The sequence below is a fragment of the Meles meles genome, chromosome 1 (assembly GCF_922984935.1).
Source record: "Meles meles chromosome 1, mMelMel3.1 paternal haplotype, whole genome shotgun sequence".
In the NCBI taxonomy this organism is placed as follows: Eukaryota; Metazoa; Chordata; class Mammalia; order Carnivora; family Mustelidae; genus Meles; species Meles meles.
Genome location: NC_060066.1, coordinates 124,201,878 through 124,221,493, shown reverse-complemented (window position 1 = coordinate 124,221,493; position 19,616 = coordinate 124,201,878). Strand labels below are relative to the sequence as shown.

Sequence of the window (19,616 nt, the reverse complement as noted above, 5' to 3'; positions counted from 1 at the left end):
GAAAGGAAGACCCAACTACCCACACCACTTCATACGTTTTCAAAGTAAAAGCTTATACTGGTTAGAAAAACTGAGTAAGAGTCTCTTTCAATGAAATATTCTATGGAAAAGCTGCTCTAATTTTAAGTCTCCAACACTGCCTCAACCTCCTCCTGACATGGACCCAAAACTACTGTATGACAGGAACCTGGTCCTTAAAAGGCACTTTGGGTGTCACAGTTCTGCATTAAGACTAAGATAACAAGGGCTGATGACCATCAAATCTATTTTAGCTGAATTCTGACCCAACAGAAAGGTTGCTGCTTGAGATCTGACAAAAAAGTCTTTCTCTCTCTCTCTCTCTCTCTCTTTCTCCTGGGAACTTCCTTAGGAGAGTAATTCAATTCTTCAAGTTTCCAAAAGTTTTTAATCCTCAACTTGTCTTTATCCTGCAGCCTATTCTCAGACTCCTATTGATCAAACTATAAAATGTTCTTACCCTTTCAAGAGTCTTTCTAGATGGTGACTCACAGGCCCTCAAGGGGTTTATACCTCGCATTCTTTCATCAAGTCCCAACTGGTTTGAAGTAATTCAGAGAAGGGGTATTACTGAGGTGTTCGGAGGCTTTGCAGAACTCCATCTTCAATGCCAGCACAGGGTTCAATGTGCATATTTGTGTAAAAGAAACGTTTTTCACTGAGGCTTTAGTTTCACTTAATACAATTCATTTATTTAAACAAAAAATCAGTCCTATTATATTTGTTTTGCCAATACAAGTGGCTCTCGGTGCATACATGATTGCACAGTTTGCTTTGTCCCTTATCTGAAGTTCTATTTGTTAAAACTAAACAAATCAATGTCCAGTAAGACTGTTTGTCTCAAAAGGGGCCACAGAAAAGTAATAACCAATATAGCTTTTGAAGGTGCCTTGTCATCATGGCTAACATGATATTTTTGTAAAACATTAAAAGACAGTTGCACTGATCAAACTTTGAACTTATACAAATGTTGTGTTCACCAATTGGATCTACAGCAATGTTATTTTGGAAAAAAAAAAATGATACTTGAAAAGAGGCCTTGAATTTCAAGTCTTCTCAGTAGCTCTAACAGAAATACAACCGCATAATATTTTCCAGTTCACTTTAATAATCATCAATATATCATTAAACTTATCTAAATAGTTAAGTGGAAGGAATAATAACTACCCTTGAGTATGAAATTTTCTCAATAAGTTAAAAAAGAGGACTAATTTATGGGAAAAGCTTTAAGTAATATGAAGTAGAACCAAAGTCATTTTTCCGTTACGAAATCAATGATCAAGCCTCAGTTTGTGTAAAAGTAATCTGATAAAATACCTAGCGGTACAAGATTGAAATAAAATTATATACTAAAAGCTTATCTCTTTTGATAAAATACTCCAATACTATTTATAAAGGAGCTATTTCTGATGCCAATTTGGGGTGCAGGTTCTAGGTAGCAATCCTGCCGGTTTAAACCGACAGGATACCGAGGCAACTCGCTTCCAATTAGGAATGGCTATGGCAGCAGCAGGAGCAGCAGCTGGCCTAGATAAAAGAGCGATTAAACAGAGACTCAAATGGGGACCTGCTTCGGTTAAATATTAGAGCAGCTGAGGCTTGCATTCCTACTAAAGGAAAAGATGCATTAAACCAAAGTTGTCTGCTCCAGCAATATTTGCCTTCCAGTGCTACTTTCTTTGTTTAACCGAGAGCATGCAAAGCAAGTGATATTGCTCAATGTCAGGGCAAGAAGGGAACCAACAGGGTTTTAGCAGGAGAAAACTCAAATGTCCCCGTAAGATTGCAGTTTCGGATTAGACCTTCACAGTGGTGTGCTGTGAGAAAGCAGTACCTCTCTAGAATTACATGAGCTTTGCAGTGACTTGTTGAGAGAGGCTTATATAATGGAGTTCATACCTATTCATTATTAAGGTTGGAAAGTTTTGGCAGCATACTTCAGAGCCCATGTACGCGCTGATCATTGAGGTTGCCATGGTGAACGTGAGAAGAGTCAACTCAAGTTCAGTGAAAATCAGAGAGTGAAATGGCCCGCTCTTTATATCCATGCAAATTCTAAAGTGTTAAGACATAAACTAATCATCCAACCTTCAAATTTGTTTCCAAGTTGCATAGTTTGTCTTATGAATGTAAAAAAAAAACTTAAAGCACCTTTTCTTCATACTTCAAATGCAGTTGTGTTAATAATCTGTCATAGTCAAATATTAATATGAATTACTTCCTTCATTCACAAATGCACTGCATTTTTGCCAAGTAATTATTATTTTGAGGATGAATGAAGACTATGTAAATTTAAGGGAGATAGAGCATGAAATATAAAAGGTTTCTAAATTCAGGGAAGACAACATCCATAGGCTTAACTTCCACAAGAAGAAATGCCCAAGAGCTATTTCACATACTTACTGGTTGGTATCTAACCACATCCAGCACTATTAAAGATGGTGTTTGGCTAAGATATACCTACTTTGGGAAAATGGAGTAATGACTTGAGATTAAGTACCCTGACTTTGGATAAGGGATGAATACAAAAGATGAGAAACACATTCCCTACAGTGAAGGACCATATAGTCTCCAAGAGGCAATGAAGAGTGGCAGAGACAGTCATGCCCACTAAACACTCCATGTACCCCACTACATTGCCCACCTCCCCCTTGTAATTAAGTTGAGGCCATTTAAGTAGTTTTAACAATACACTGTGATTTAAAAAAAAAAAAAAAAAAAAGCTCTATCACTTCAGTCTGGGGGTTTAAGAACAGCTACCCATGGGGCGCCTGGGTGGCTCAGTGGGTTAAAGCCTCTGCCTTCGGCTCGGGTCATGATCCCAGGGTCCTGGGATCGAGCCCCGCGTCGGGCTGTCTGCTCAGCAGAGAGCCTGCTTCCTCCTCTCTCTCTGCCTGCTTCTCTGCCTGCTTGTGATCTCTGTCTGTCAAATAAATAAATAAAATCTTTAAAAAAAAAAAAAAAAAAAAGAACAGCTACCCAGGAAGCCATGTGTTGATTCTACAGCATCAGAAGATCCAAGAACCAGCTTGAATCCCTAAGCCATTACTAAGAAGGAAACTCCCTTGGAGGGCCATGGAACCCATAGCCAATAGTGCGTGTGAAAAATAAATGTTTAGGGGCGCCTGGGTGGCTCAGTGGGTTAAGCCGCTGCCTTCGGCTCAGGTCATGATCTCGGGGTCCTGGGATCGAGTCCCATGTCGGGCTCTCTGCTCGGCGGGGAGCCTGCTTCCCTCTCTCTCTCTGCCTGCCTCTCTATCTACTTGTGATCTCTCTCTGTCAAATAAATAATCTTTAAAAAGAAAAATAAATGTTTATGAATTAAAGCCAATGGGATCTGGAGGCTTTTAGGGGTGTTTTCGTTACCCAACATTGGCAAATATATAAAATCTACACACTAATTAGCTAACGATTTAAGTCACATGACTGTTGGGTGGCCAAGGTGAGGGAAAGTGATTGGCAAAGGGCTTGGAGAGGAAGTAAAGGAAGAGTAGATTTTGGAACTGTCAGGAGAAAAGGGAGACTATTTCAAGGAGAGGAAATAGTAAGAGCCAAGCAAGAATTCTAAAAACGGAATTGACTGGATCAGGGAGTATACTTCCCCAGAAACGGGGGTATTTTTGTCACCAGGCATTCTGCAAGCTAGTTCTCTTCCTTGGTACTTCATAACCTAACCCAGGTTCCCCTGTCAAAAGCCTGATGTTTGATGCTCAGGGCATGAGACTTCCCTTACATAAGTACCAGAAAGGAATGCAAAGGGTCTGCCAAGTCTTCCATCTTTCATTCTTAAAGTACCAGCCAGGGATTTAGATAGGGTTTTTATTTCACTTATTCTACATCCAGTCGGACTCTGGTCTCTACAAGGGTAGAATCAAAACCTGTCCAATCTCCCACAGCCTCCTGCTTCTGGTTCTAATACTACAGTGATCCTCAGAGCCCAGAAACCCTGGTGCTACACTTCTACTCATTAATCTATCCATCTGTTTGTCAGTCTGTCCACTCACTTATCCATCTACCAGGGTTTCCCAGAGGTCAGAGCATCAGTTAAATATGGTTCCGATCAGTGAGAGGCTCCAGTGTAACTGAAGTTTGGGCATTATACTGTAAGGAATGGAGCAGTAGAGTCACACAATCAGAATTGATTTTTAATAAAGATCATGTTGGAAATCATATAGAAAGAGTATAATTAACAGCAAGAGTTAAGAGACTTTTGTAGTTGTCCAAACAAGTGACACTGAGATTTTTTTTTTTTTAAATTATATAACAGTATCATATCAGTGGGTTCTAGAGAGCCTTAGGAGGAGAAGAAAGAACAACTGGTAAGTGAATGAAGATGAGAGAGGTGGGTAAACCAAGGCTGACACCTAGGTTCAGGTGAGTGTATGGATATTGGACCTTTAAGACAAGGAGTAGGTGGAGAAAGTTTGTGTTAGTGACTAATGAGGTTGGTTTGAAATTTGAAGTCACTGCAGGGCACCTGGGAAGGGATATGTGAGAAGAATATAGACATTTTGAATCCAAAGTTCAGGAAAAAAGCCTTACATGGAACTGGTGACTTATCTACCTGGGTGTCGGTTATAGTTAATGCCAGGGTATCGGATATCCAAAGGATGGTATGGGGGATGTGACAGGATGTGAAGGAGTGTGTCACGGAGAATGGTTAACAGTGCCAAATAAAAGAGAAAGGTCAAGTTAGGTGAGGTCTGGAATGTGATAACCAGCACACCAGGCAGTTAGAAGTTAGAATGGAAGGTTCTCTCACCTTCATTTAGCCCCTGAGTTACTGTGTCATTTTGTTCAACTAGTCCCTCTTCTCTGCCTGGACCAACATTGAGTGAAAATGGCATGCTCCACTTTCTGGAACTGCCTCTACCCCAACTACCCAATGTTTATAATGTAACCATTTCTACTAGACACAGCTTTCTGGACCACAAGTAGACTCCCGACCCACTCTGAACTGATCAGTATCTCTCTTCGCTTCCTGATAATATAGTTAGACTGTAATAAGCAAAAGAGTTACAGAGCTCTGTAAAGTTGAGGTCAATCTCAAGTCACCTATTGATATTAAATCAATACTATTCACTTATTTAAAATTAGCTGTTTAAATTTAGCTGATCCCACCCTCCAAGTCAAGTTCTCCTGAAATGATGTCACACTGTCATCCAGAAAGAACACTATCCAAGTGACCTATGTCTCCAGCTCTTGAGACATCTTGCCCATCCTTCTGCCCTCCTCCCATACATCCATACTTCAGTCATGAAAATTACACTCTCAACTAGTGCAAGTAGTTCCTGCTGTAGCCAGCTCCTGTACTGTGGAAAACTTCAGCCAATGTTGGTTCTCTGCTGGCTGGGAAATACCCATAAGGCCTAGCTTGCTCACGTTATCCAAACTGCCTGTTCTACCACACTCACATCAGACCCATCAAGTTCAAACTCACACTCTACCCACGCTTACTTCCCACAGGAAGAGGGGACTTTAAAGACAGGATGTCATAACTTCTAACTTTTAGAGGGCATCTGTTTGGGAGTGTTTGTTTTAGGAAAATCCATCACTGGAAAACGAACACTTAATCCAATTCCTTTAAGGGAGTTTAAAAAAAAAAAAAAAAAGAGAGAAGAGGAAAAATCCATCCAACCCCTACCAGCCTGTTCCCAGGGTCCAACACCCTGGAAGGCCAGCCTTACCAGCTCCCCGTGTCCCAGTAGACAGCAATGGTGCCCACTGCCTCTGTTCGAATATTTAAAAAACACACTCTAATTTGAGTCCCCACATTGTACAAGGGGTCTTTGGGGGGACACTCCAGGAGTCAACTGAATTGAAACAAAAGGAACAGAAAGAATGCAAAATGGAATTTTCCAGAACTGTGGGGGACCAGACAGGTGCTGTCATAGATGCTGGGCTCCCCAGGTCTTACCCGTGAGTGGATGGATGAAAGGAGCAGATGTGTACCCCCAGTACCCCCAGCTGCTGACAGCTAGAACAGACTCTTCTTCACTCAGGATAAGCAAGGCCTTTTACTCTGAAGGGCTGCCCAGCCAATCCTCATTTGGAGGCAAAAGAGGGAAGCCTCCTGACAGGTTCTTACCACTTCATACCACTAATTAACAGACTATGAGCATTCAATGTCATCAGTCTCTTAAAATCTTGGGCAGGAAAGGACAGAAAGAGAGTGAGACACAGATGCAGAAAACAGGAGAATGGAGGACAACATTGGATGCAAGGCAGAAAATCAAGGGAGCAAGAGAATTATGTTTAGAACTCCAAGAAGTAAATTCAGCCAGAGGCTTAAAAAAATTTTTTTCCTGCATTATAGTGAATTCTATAACAGAGTTTAGAGAATTATACTACCTTTTAATAAATGATATCTGTGGGGCGCCTGGGTGGCTCAGTGAGTTAAGCCTCTGCCTTCGGCTCAGGTCATGATCTCAGGGTCCTGGGATGGAGCCCAGAATCAGGCTCTCTGCTCAGCAGGGAGCCTGCTCCCCCACCCCTCTGCCTGCTTCTCTGCCTACTTGTGATCTCTCTCTCTCTCTAATAAATAAATAAATCTTTTTAAAAAATGGTATCCGTATAACTAAGCATTATCTATAACCTGCAGGGCATAATGGACTTATTTTCTTACTTTTATAACTCAGTTTCCTCATCTTAAAATAAGAGATCCTAGAACTGAAGGTGTCTTAACCTTCCAGCTCTGAGACACCTGATGGGGAAAAATGCAGGCATAGTCCCAGGGAGGCCTGAATTTCTCACAGCACTTCAAAGCATTGAAACCTAAACATATTTGGTAGTAACTAATTTAATTGAATTTAGAAGTATTTTTGCATAAAAAAAATGTAGAAACTCTCTTTCTCAGAGAAAACAGCTGAGCAGAACTCAGGCGTTGGTTCAGAACAAGCTCAGGAGTTGGACTGCCTGGATTTGCATCTTTGCTCTATTGATCAAGCAATTAAGGCAAGTTAGTTATTTCTCCAGGCCTTGGTTTCTCATATGTAAGACAAGAATAGCAGTAATTCCAGCTTTAAAAGATTCATACAGGACTAAATGAGTTGACAGCAGTAATATACTTAGAAAAGGACCTGGCACTTTGTATTTATTTTAAAAGAATATAAACTTAAAGGCTAGGTGCCTTTATTATCCTGGTTTTAGAAGGGAAAAAATTAAGATTTACAAAGGTTAAGTAACTGGTTTCAAAGTCACCCAGTGGTAAGCATTGTGAGGGATTCAAACCAGACCAAGACTCCAGACCTTGTGGGCCTTCCTGCCATTCACACACAGTCTCCCAGCCCAGAGTTACTCGCAGAAGGCTGGGGGATACTGGAATAATGACTTAGACAGGGAATGCATTTTTTTTTTTCTTAAATCTGCTTGACCAGGAATTCTCAACTGTTTCCTATTGATTTTTTTTCCAAGTAAAATTTAAAAATGTAGTCCTTTAGCGTCATTCACTTATATAGCCTCAAAGTTCGGTGCTCACTATTTCTTCAATTCACGCTCACTCCACATCATAAAAACACAGCAATAATACAGATTAAACCCATGCCTTTAAAAAAAACAAAAACAGGGGCACCTGGGTGGCTAAGTGGTTTAAGCCTCTGCCTTCGGCTCAGGTCATGATCTCAGGGTCCTGGGATCAAGCCCCGCATCGGGCTCTCTGCTCAGTGGGGAGCCTGCTTCCTCCTCTCTCTCTGCCTGCCTCTCTGCCTACTTGTGACCTCTTTCTCTGTCAAATAAATAAATTAAATATTTACAAAAAAAAAAAGAAAAAAAGAAATTAAAAAAACAAAAACAAACAAACAAAAAAAACCAAAACAAAAAACTCCAAAAAATAAAAACAGACTTCTCATCATAACATCCTGGATTGAAACACTGAATTTTTATTGTACCCAGACACTGTGCTAAGCATCAGCATTGCTACATTTGATCCCCATGATAATCCTCTAATTTTCTTTTTATAGAAGAATACACAAAACCTCAGAATGCTTAAGTAACACCCCCCAAGCTCACATAGCTAGCAAAGGGCAGGAGGAGATTTTCCACCATTTCTGCTTGACTCTCAACTACTCTCCTGCACTCTTTCAGTAGAAGGCAAGAACCATGCCAACTATGAGATCACTTCCCATTCCTCACAGACTGAAACTCCTAAGACAGGGCTTGCGGGGGTGGGGGGGTGCTTTATAAAAACACATTAGCCTACCACCAATACCTAACATGTTATTTGTCCTCAAAGAGATTAAAAGATGGGCAAATAAAGACAGAACAACAAAAATTTAAGTGATAAGATGTACCAGGTGGACAACGGAAGAATAATAACATATAACATTTCTATTTTACAACTTTGTCAACTCTATCTGACCTTCAGAAACCTTAGTGGATGCTGATCTTGTCTCCTTGTCTTAGCAGACTTGAAGTCAATTGCATGAACACTGACTCCCATCAGAAAATGGGAAGCATTGCCCCAAGGACTGAATGAGTTCGTGCAGGACAGGACTGGCAGACAGCCCAGTGCAGGCGCTCAACCAATGCGGGATGCTTCTCCTTGCAGCTGCCCATGCCTGGTATGGAGAGCAGATGGCTCATGGGAATCTTAAAACCATCCACTGGAGGAGCAGAGTGAGAGGAATGAGCCGTGATCCCAAGTCCTCTAATGGGATTAACAACTTTTCTACAACTGCCCATTTTCTGACCTCAGCTCTGAAATGAGCTATTATTCTGTTTCACTCTTCTTCATATTATCCAAAATAATTCAATGTCCACCTTTTCCTTTGGGAAAATCAAAGGTTGACATGGCTACCTTTTGAACTCAAGCTGTTAAAGATCTCTTTCTTCTGTTCAAAAAGTTTTACTGATTTTGAAAGGTCTTATTGATAAAACACAAGAGAAACTCAGGGGAAAAGGACAAAGAGAAAGAAGAAGAAAGAGAAAGTATAAAGAGGCCAGAAAAGAAAGAGAAGGAAGAGAGCCCAAGAGGAGCAGAGAGAGGCAAAAGGCTATTGAATGCATAATTGCCAACCGTCTTAGCAACAGGCTCATGTAACAGTCATGGAGCATTATTTTTCAAAACCAAGGGGAAAATAGTTACATAGAATCCAAAGGATATAGGCTCTCTGTTAAATGCTGCAAAATGACAATGTATTCAATTCATTAATTCATGAACTAGTCTGTGTGATGTTTACTTCTGGCATCATTACCATTTCTGAGCTGAATATTTAAGAGAACAAGGGAGAAATTTAAGGACTAAAGAAAGAAGTGAAAAATTATTTTTTTTTTGTTTTGTTTTTGTTTCTCCATTTGTGTGCTTTGGCTGTATTTGTACAGCATTAGGGAGACTCAGGGGCCAGGCTGAATGAAATGGGTGGCCCTAAATCTTCCAAGGCCTCCCACCCCCAAAGGGCTTCTGCCTCCCAGGTACGTATAGAAGTCACAGGAATTTAAAACATTTTTTTAATTGTCCTTATAAATGATAGTTTCAAAAGCAGATCTGTCACCATAAACACATATTAAGAGTAAATTAGGTCTTAATGATGTTTATCAAGTTTTATATCCTAATTAAAAGGAGAATCACAACAATAAACATGACTTACCAGCAGAATTAACTCTGCCACAATTGTCTACTCTTCCCAAGCATTCTTTGTGTGCTCTCGCGCCACACTTAAAACATAAATAGCCTTGATAAAATGTTCCTCTGAAAGGTAAAATTAGAGAGGGATATGTTAAAAGGTGCTCAATGCTGCCTCTATGAAACCATGAGCACAAAAAAGAAAACAAGGGAACACAGAGCTTGGCAAAGTCTTCTCAGGAGGGGAGAGGGTCTCCTGGATTTCCGAAGGAAGCATCCAGATAGGAGCCTGAGGAAAGATCTGTTGGCTCAAAACTGTCAAGGCCATTTCCCCACTTCAGAACATTTTGGCTAGGATATTAGAAAAGTCTGAGACACTGAGCAATTATAGCAGCTCTTTTAAAGTGAAAACCAGGACCAAGCAAGCTTACCTCAGGAGCATCTGGCAGACTTTGCAGGATGTAACCCGATTGAAGGTGTGCATCTTGAACTCATGGAAATTGGAGTCTGCATAGTCTGGCCTTATGTTCGATCTATAAAAAGAAAAAAAAAAAGTAACTTCCTAAGGAAAGTTTCACAACAAAATAGCAGTCTAGTCCTCTAAAACCTAAATTCATCAACATTACATGGGGTAGAGATCTGATTCAAGCAAAAGAGCTATTAAATATGCAATGTTTTCTAAGCCAAAAGTAGGCTTTGCATTAAAATATGCACCAAAATCTGGTTGCGTGCAAAGCAGCAACATGTAAGGATTTAAGCAAACTAATCCTCCTCAGAATGGAGGGTTCCCAGAGAACTCTACAGAATGGCCACAGAGGTCAACCTGCCAGGACAAACACAAAAACCTGTTGGATATTCATGTTGTGTGATAGTTTCCCCAGCCACGTCACTGAAATATAAACTAGATAGAGAGGGCAGGCAGGAGGGGAAAAGGGTGCTTCAGCCCCACAGAAGCCATCTCTAAATAGGTATGTGGATGATGTAACAACCTGTAAAAGTGAATAAAGTAATTTTGTAAAAAATTTTGAAACAAGGGGCGCCTGGGTGGCTCAGTGGGTTAAGCTGCTGCCTTCGGCTCAGGTCATGATCTCAGGGTCCTGGGATCGAGTCCCGCATCGGGCTCTCTGCTCAGCAGGGATCCTGCTTCCCTCTCTCTCTCTCTCTCTCTCTCTCTGCCTGCCTCTCTATCTACTTGTGATCTCTCTCTGTCAAATAAATAAATAAAATCTTTAAAAAAAAAATTTTTGAAACAAAACATCAGTCTGATTATCAAAAACTCCCTCCTTAACAATTTGCCTTCCTTGTAATCCAAATAAAAATAAACAAAACTGTGTTTTAGATTTTTTTTTTTTTAATTTGACAGAGAGATCACAAGGAGGCAGAGAGGCAGGTGGGGCCAGGGGAGGGGACAGGGAAGCAGATTCCCCACTGAGCAGAGAGCCTGAGATGGGGCTCTATCCCAGGACCCTGAGATCATGACCTGAGCTGAAGGCAGAGGCTTAACCCACTGAGCCACCCAGGCGCCCTAGATTTTATTTTTATTAGCCGCATATGCAAAAGAATCTATGAAGCATACCACAAACTACCATAACAGACGTAAGATTAAAAAAAAAAATGACACAACCAAAGTAACTTTGTGCCAATGCTGTGACGACCACATGATGTTCATTACTCTGCTTAACCTTCACACCAATCCTAATGACTCAGCACTAATGATATCAGTAATTTAAAACAAGGAAACTGAGGCTAATACTAAAGTCGGGGAAATGGCAGAGTCGGGCCCTCCAACCCAGGTTCGTTCTCTTTGCCCCCAAAGCTTCTGTGCAAAGAGGAATTCAACAATATTCACCTTAATATAATTAGATTGTTGGAAACAGTCAATTAGCCATTTTCAGAGAAGTTTTTTTTTTAATAGTAATCATAAATTTATCTATGTCACAGAAGAAAGCAGAAACATTAGAAAAGGACTAATAAAACAGATCTAAATCGGAGGTATATCAGGAAATCTAAGATGATGCTCTCCAACATGTTACAAGCAATTTGAGAGTGTGTGCGAAAAGTCTGAGACACTGATGAGCTAGGATTTCTCCCCTTTTATAGAATACAGCAACTCTCAACCACATGGAGCCTTGGTGTAATGAAGCATAGCACAGGCGGGCGACCAGGCATCAATCTCTGAGGGACCAGGAGAAGTGCTATGAAAAAACATGCGCAAAGGCAATTGGAGTAGCAGGCAGTGATGCAGAAGTGTCAGAGAGGTCAGCCTTCCAGTCCATCTGCTGAATATGAGCGTGCTAAAAATGAAATCAAATATTAGTGCCATCTGGGATTTCTCAGCTCCATGCTTCTGGTGCCCTCACTTTTTAGGAAAATGTTCTTCTGCATGCTGAAAACTATGGCCATTTCCATCGTGGTATTTTTGTGTTCCTGATTAAAAATTATAGCTCTTCATGAATAGACAAGTAGAGAAAAGATAAGGTTCTAAAAGCAAAACTCTCTTCACGAGAATCTTGAGTCCACAAAGCCATGCATTGAAAGAGCATCAAACCCCGTTTCCTTAGCCAGGAAGGCCTGTTGCTCATTTTTCTCTGAACACCAAGGTGATAGAGTCACACATGGATTGTCAAGTAACAGCTTACAGAGTCCTGGGAACTTGAAGAATTCATCAGCCTGGCACTGTAGACGAAAAGTAGGTCTCCTTTAGAAATGTAAATGGATCCCAAACAAGTAAGAATTTAACTAATTTTATAAGCTTGCCTGTGGCCTAGGTGGAACGCCCGCCATCAGTTACTTTCATGAGCCAGCTAGGAACAAGCTGAGTTTTTGGAAGACAAAAAGCTAGGAGGAGAATCACACTAAGGAGTTTAAGGGGAAAAAAAAAAAAAGACAAGAAAGAAAAACAATCCTGAAAATATTGTTAATAGTAGTTGCCATAAGTGAAATGAGACTCAAAATTGTAGGGAGGAGCTACTGGAATTTAAGATTTAAAAAAAAAAAAAAAAAACTGTAACTGTGTATTATTTTCTAAATTTAAAATTTAACACTAAAGAGTAAGATTTAACTCTGTGACCCAGGAACTGCTACTGAGGCACTATAGAATACAAAAGTATAGCTGAGGGCAGGAATCTGAAATTAGACCACCTGGGCTTAAATGCTAACTTATAAGTCACTAACAGCATGACCCTGGGCCAGTTAGTAAGTATGACAGGAATACTCATAAAATCAATCCATAAACCAAGATAACGTAAGTAAAGCGCTTAGGACTTTGCCTGGCCCAGAGTTAGTGTTCAGTAAGCACTGGCTACCATTTACAAGTTGCTGATTCCAAATCCACAAAATGATGATGTAATCAGAAGAGTGCCTTATGCGTTTTTAAGAATCCCTTCGTAGTCTTGGGACCGAGTCCCCAGAGGATTCCCATTCTTCTGAGAGTATCACACAGGAAGGCTGTTATATGCTCTGTGTCCTTTGAACCAGAAATCCACAGATGTATGATAAGAAACAGGGTTGCCTAGGAGAATACATGTATGCAAAAGTCCAGAGAATTAGATGAAATCATATCAAGTGCCAAATGAAGAGAGGTATCAACACACACGTACTACAGCCTGTGGGGAGGCAAAAACCGAAGACCGTAAGTTGGCTAGATGGGAAGAGTTGGAAAGGTAGATTGGAGTAGAAAAATATGGAGAACTATTAGAGTTACAGGTGGGTAACACAAGAACAAAAATGACAAAAATGACCAAAAGTGGCATTTATTGAACACTTGTAATGCACCAGCACATTACCAGGCTCTTCATATATTTTTTCACATTTACTTCTCACAACAAACCTAGAAGCCGAGTCACTCATTCATATTAAGTACCTACCATAAACACCAAGGCCTGAACAGAAAGAAGGATCCCACAGCCAGAGCACAATGAGTGAAAAAGAGAGATCAAAGATGAGGTAGCAGAGGTTGGCAGGGATCAAGGAAAGAGGTGAGATCTTACACAGGGATTAATACCACATTTAGTTGACCAAAAAAATCTCTGTGGCCACTAGAGAGAGCATTCCTCGTAATGAAGCAAGAGCGAACACAGCAAGACCATATGGGACTGGGTTATCTATAGATGAGAACTGAGGGTCAAATATAGGTTAGCTCACTTGCTCAGTCACGCAGCTCTACTCAGAGGATTCCATTTAAGGAACCTGTTTTGATATATGACAGTTTACTTGTGAGAACTTGAATGGAATCTTGTAGCTTTCTCAGGAAAATGTTCCCATTTCTTTAGCTTCGTAGAGGGCCCATCAGTAATACAATTAATCAACCAAATACTGAAAAGGCAAGGTATACTCATCCTCTTACACCTCCTTTTAACTTGACACATTCTCCTTAGATTCTTGCCTCTTCTCATCTGGTTTCATGTTAGACTGTGCTGAGGACCATGTGCCTCCCCTTAGCAAGGGCCCCTTCTCCATTCTCAGGATCTGCATTCCCAGCGGCTCCACAGGTATACAAAACTCAGCTCCACACCTGTCCTAACATACTGGACTCTGACCAAATTCTGATTTCAACCCACTGGCATTCACTCTATCTTCTAGCTGGAAACTTGAGAGGTACAATGAATTTTTCCCTCTCCCTCATAACTTCTACATAGTCATTTTCCCTTAACCCCTTTTCTGTTCCAATTTCTCCTTCCCTGAAACCATAATGAATTTCTGTTGTTTCAAATTTAAAAATGCCTCCTCAAAAATTCAGGTTCCATTCATTTTTCCTTAGTACCTAATTCAATCCCTCAGTATCTCTCAAGTAAATTGTTACAAAGGCCTTCTTAATCATTCCATCTTCTTTCTTTCCCTACTTAAAGCCATCTCCCATACTATTTCCAGAATTACCTTCAGGAAAAAAAATAGGTCACTCCCTCCCTTTAAGACTTCTGCTGGTTCCTACCGCCTATAGGGGTAAAGCTAAAACTTCTAGCAAGGGCATAGAAAGTGTTTTAAGTTCTAGCATGTCCCTTGCATGCATCTTCTTTCCCAAACGCTCATAAGCCACCGGTTATATACTAGAGGCACACAGGCCTTGCCGTGTGAAGAAAGTTTGCTGAAGTCAATTATTCAGCATTGTTGTGGAAGAACTGATCAATGTAATAGGACAAAATTAAATGTGAGAGATGTTGTAAAAAAACAAAAACACAAGAATTACCATTTGGAGATGACATTATTGGGACAACTGGGAAAAACTAAAAGAAGAAATGCAAACTAATGAAACGAGTAAGAAGACACGACACGTCAGATGGTATCTGGAAAAATGTATCTCTAAGTTCCAAACGTTCTCCAGCAGCGAAGTGCAGGAACACGTGGGTAGTGTTTCCACCCAGCAACATTCCTTGAGATTCAAAGTCCAAGTTTTTTCACAGGTTGGTCACACAGGCCACCATCACTATCCACCATCATGATCACCTGCATGATCAGCCACAATCATTAAAAGCTCCCAGAAGGAAAGCAGATGCTCACCATAAATCACATGGTTTGAAGAAAAAAAAAAAAAGTCTAGGTAGGCTGGCACGATGAAATTCAGCCCCCTTGGCACACCAAATGACCTTACCACTTGGCACAAGACGGGACATTTCAAAGCAGAAGTTCCCAGATGCCAGCCAAGGGACAACTCTGTAAGCAGACCCTTATTTTAAAGAAAGCAAACCCAAACTTACCAAGCTTACTCTCTCTTGCACAAAAATGTCTAAGAAAAATCCTAGCATGAAATGTTCAGGTTCTATATGAATAAAATTTAAAAATTAACAGAGGAAAATCAAAAGTATTCAAGTAAATAAAAGCTAACTGCTGAATACGAAGTTTGCATATTTTATAACAAATACACAGTCTCTCGGGTTAACTGATAAAGTTAAAACAATTCCTTTCCCCCAAACCAACACATGTTAACACAGCAACGCACACACACTTGTTTTTGTTTTTGTTTTTTTTAACTTGAGAAATCATTATGGGGCACCTGGGTGGCTCAGTGGGTTAAAGCCTCTGCCCTCAGCTCAGGTCATTATCTCAGGGTCCTGAGATCGAGTCCCTCATCGGGCTCTCTGCTCAGTGGGGAGACTGCTTCTCCCCTGCCCCCGCCTGCTGCTCTGCCTACTTGTGCTCTCTCTGTCAAATAAATAAATAAAATCTTAAAAAAAAAAAACATTATAAAATTCAACTAGGTGAATAAATGTGTGAGGATAATTGGGAAAATGTGAAAACGAAGACAAATTATTATAGGGAGTATGTAGGAAGTCATCATAATCTAAGAGATACTACAATGTTTTTTAAAGGTACATTATTAAATCTGTATGGGACTGACAACGAGACAGACAAGAAGATCAATAATAGAGAAGATAAAGTCTTGCAGGGCACCAAACATGTGCACAGACGTGCTATGTGATTTTTGTGACAGTCTGTTCATTTACTTGTATCCTCAAAAAATGAAAAACTTGTTAAACACATAATATGTGCTAGGCAGTGGGATACAACGATGAGCAGAAACATAGTTTTTGTTGTTTGGTGCTGATGGGGAAAATAAATATCTAAGTAATTCCATAAACAACTATGAAATTACAGGTGTGTCAAAGACAGTGTTAGGAAAACTTACAACTTGGAAAGTGACCTTGTGAACAGATTATCAAAGAAGGCTTTCCTACAGAAACAATGCTTGCATTGAGATCTAAAGATAATCAGGAATTCAGCAGGTGAAAGGAAGAATGTTCCAGACAAAGAAAAAATAACAAAGTATAAATATGTTTCAGAAAATGCATTCCCAGGTTTTTGAAAAGGTTAAGGAAATTACATTACTATCACCTATTTTTATAAGGATATAAAGCTTAAATATTGATATTATTTCTTTGACAAATATGTATTATATACCTATGATGTGCCATGAACACAGCCAGCAATGAGGAATAAGATGGACAGAACTTCGAACTTCTGTCCTCATGCACCTTATTTCTACATCTAAATATAAAATTTAGGTAGAAACCTGAACACTTGAAGGAAATATTGATGACTACATAATCTTTAAAAGTAAAAAATAAAGTTGAATGGATTTATTTTTAAAAACCCAAAATTTTCCTTGAATCAAAAACTAAAAAAAAAAAAAAACCCAGAAAGTAGGAAAATATCTATGATGTGTATGATAAAGGATTAATGTCCTTGCAATATATAAAGGTTCTTGAAAAATCTGTAAGAAAAAAAATGGAGACCCCCAACTGATAATTAGCAAAGAAATCAACAGAGCTACTTACTAAGAAAGAAGAAATAAAACAATCAATAAACACATAAAACATGCTTAAGTTACTGGTAACAAAAAGCAATGCAAATTTAAATAAGATATCATTTCACATATCGAACCAGCAAAAACAAGAGATAAAATATAATACCTAGTGTGGATAAAGCTACAGAAATATCCGAAGTTTAAGACAAACCATAAATGACTCTTAATCTCACAAAACAAACTGGGGGTTCCTGGGGGGAGGTGGGATTGGGAGAGGGGGAGCGGGCTATGGACATTGGGGAGGGGAGGCGAACCATAAGAGACTATGGACTCTGAAAAACAACCTGAGGGTTTTGAAGGGTCAGGGGTGGGAGGTTGGGGCAACCTGAGGGTTTTGAAGGGTCAAGGGTGGGAGGTTGGGGGAACAGGTGGTGGGTAATGGGGAGGGCACGTTTTGCATGGAGCACTGGGTGTTGTGCAAAAAGAATGAATACTGTTACGCTGAAAAAATAAATAAAATGGAAAAAAAAAAAAAAAGAAATATCCGAAGTTTAGCCTGAAAGATTTACTAATCCTATGACATAAAATTCTACTTGTTAGAAATAATCACAAAGGGTTCATTACAACATTTTTAATAATTAAAAATTGGAACTGATTTAATTAAAAAATAAGGAAACATTATAGCACACCTATGCCATAGAATACCATATAACACTTAGAAATGAAAAAGAACATATATATTAGCCATATATTTGCAATGTATTATAGGAGAATAAGTTGCTACCAAACTATATCCATAACTGTGATTAACATAACATACATAACTACTTGCTTACATATATGAAAATGAGAACAATAGGTAAAGGCATTATGCAAGGGGTGTTTTGGGTTTTTTTTTTTCATTTTAAAATTATCTGTGTTTTCCAGTTTCTAGAGCAAAGGTGCATTATTCAATGTATTCCTTACATCTCCTCTTTTTCGAGATGAAAAGAACAACAGGGATAGTCACAGGAATATGTACAAGCAACCTGACTAAAGTACACAGATAATATGTCACTGAACAGGATCTGAGGCAAAGATGTGTCTCAAAGCCTTTGCTCTTAATCACTATGCTAAAAATATCACAAGGCAATTAAAAAGCAAAGACAAACAGAATTAAGTGTTTGCAACATATGCAAAAATATTCTTGGTATAAAAGAAGCTATTACTAGTCAGTGATAGTACAATGATAAACTTGACCCACAGAAAACTTGGCAAAGGATACAACCAAGAAATTGATCAAGAAAAACAACTGACTTAGAAGCCTGTAATAAACTATTCAGCCTCATCAGTAAACATAGAGATAATGGATGTTCCAGAACATCAAGACTGCAGCAAACACGATGTTTGGAAATAGTCATTCCTGGACACTAATTGCTTTGTTCTTCCCTTCCCACCCCCTCCCTCGATCCGCTTAGAGAGATGATCTTTGTGAGGGCTGCATTTAGTCTAAGGACCAAAAGACCTCATCATCTGTAAATATTTCCTTAAATGGAAGCACAAAGATTGTTAGTGTTTCAGAATGGTAGACTACCCCAGGTACAAAAGCATGCTATTGCAGGAATCGAAATTTCTAGAATAGGCAAAATGCAGTCCCATGCTGACAGAGTAACCCGCAGGGGTAGACCCAAAGAAAGCTAGCTCAGCTATACCTTGTTCCTGTTCTTCCTGCTATCAGTTAAGATCTTCTTTCCTTGACTAATTAAACAGGATTCTACCCAAACTTCTCAAGTGTGGGGGGTGGGATGTACCTTTTTTCTTGCTAAAACATCACCTACTAGGAAACCTTGGCTTTCAAAAAAATGAAAATCAGAACATTTTGTTTATAATAGTTAATAACTGTAAAAAAATTAAATGTCCAAAAAAAAAAAAAATTAAATGTCCAATGATAAGGTACTGGGCAAATACATTGTGATAATTCCATATAATGGAAGAATAATCAGCCATTTGATCACATTGAAGAAGAGGTTTTAAAAGAAAATGGAAGTATAAAATTTACTATGAACAAATATGTACATATGTATATATGTGTGCATATCTCTGTTACTATAATGGATATAACATATACAGAAAAGGAGAAATTAGGACCATTATAGAGTCTCATAGCATGTAATGTTCCCTCATTATACTTGTAATAATACCCTCTTTTACATTTATTTCCATGAATATTTTATTAATGTTTCTTTTCCCCCAAAAAAACTATAAGCTCCATAAGGTCAGGGCTGTGTCAGATTGTTTTTTGTTTTGTTTTGTTTTGTTTTAAAGATTTTATTTATTTGACAAAGAGAGGTCACAAGTAGATGGAGAGGCAGGCAGAGAGAGAGAAGGAAGCAGGCACCCTGCTGAGCAGAGAGACCTATTTGGGGCTCAATCCCAGGACCAGAGCTGAGGGCAGAGGCTTAAGCCACTGAGCCAGGCACCCTGCTGTGTCAGATTGTTTTGATCTCTCTATCCCTTGCATCATACATGGTGCCTAGCATAAAGAGGCATTCAACAAATGTGTTGAAATTTAACAGAATGTCAAAAGAAGATTAAAGATACAGGAGTAAAATGAAGTTAGTGTACAAAATGTATACCAAATACAACTGGTTATTAAACACAGGTTACAAATTTAGTGCTAAATTTCCCAGAAACCAAAGCAAAGAGGAAAATAAGTTAGCTTCTAAGATAATTGTACAAATTTTCCTGGGACTACAGTGTAAGAAAAAATTGCACTGATAAGGTTTTCATGAAAGGAGCACAGGGTGTGATATGGAGCCA

The 19,616-nt window shown here is 39.4% G+C and overlaps 1 protein-coding gene across 2 annotated transcripts in view; it reads right to left on the bottom strand.

Annotated features, from left to right (window-relative positions):
* VAV3 (vav guanine nucleotide exchange factor 3) overlaps nucleotides 1–19,616 on the bottom strand; it is a 362,558-nt gene that overhangs the window by 118,380 nt on the left and 224,562 nt on the right. For both annotated transcript variants that reach the window (XM_046003440.1, XM_046003448.1), the window contains exons 16-17: nucleotides 10,009–10,110; nucleotides 9,603–9,703 (exon numbers count right to left, since the gene is read on the bottom strand). In XM_046003440.1, coding sequence (XP_045859396.1) covers nucleotides 9,603–9,703; nucleotides 10,009–10,110 — 203 coding nt within the window. The remainder of the gene's footprint in view (nucleotides 1–9,602; nucleotides 9,704–10,008; nucleotides 10,111–19,616) is intronic.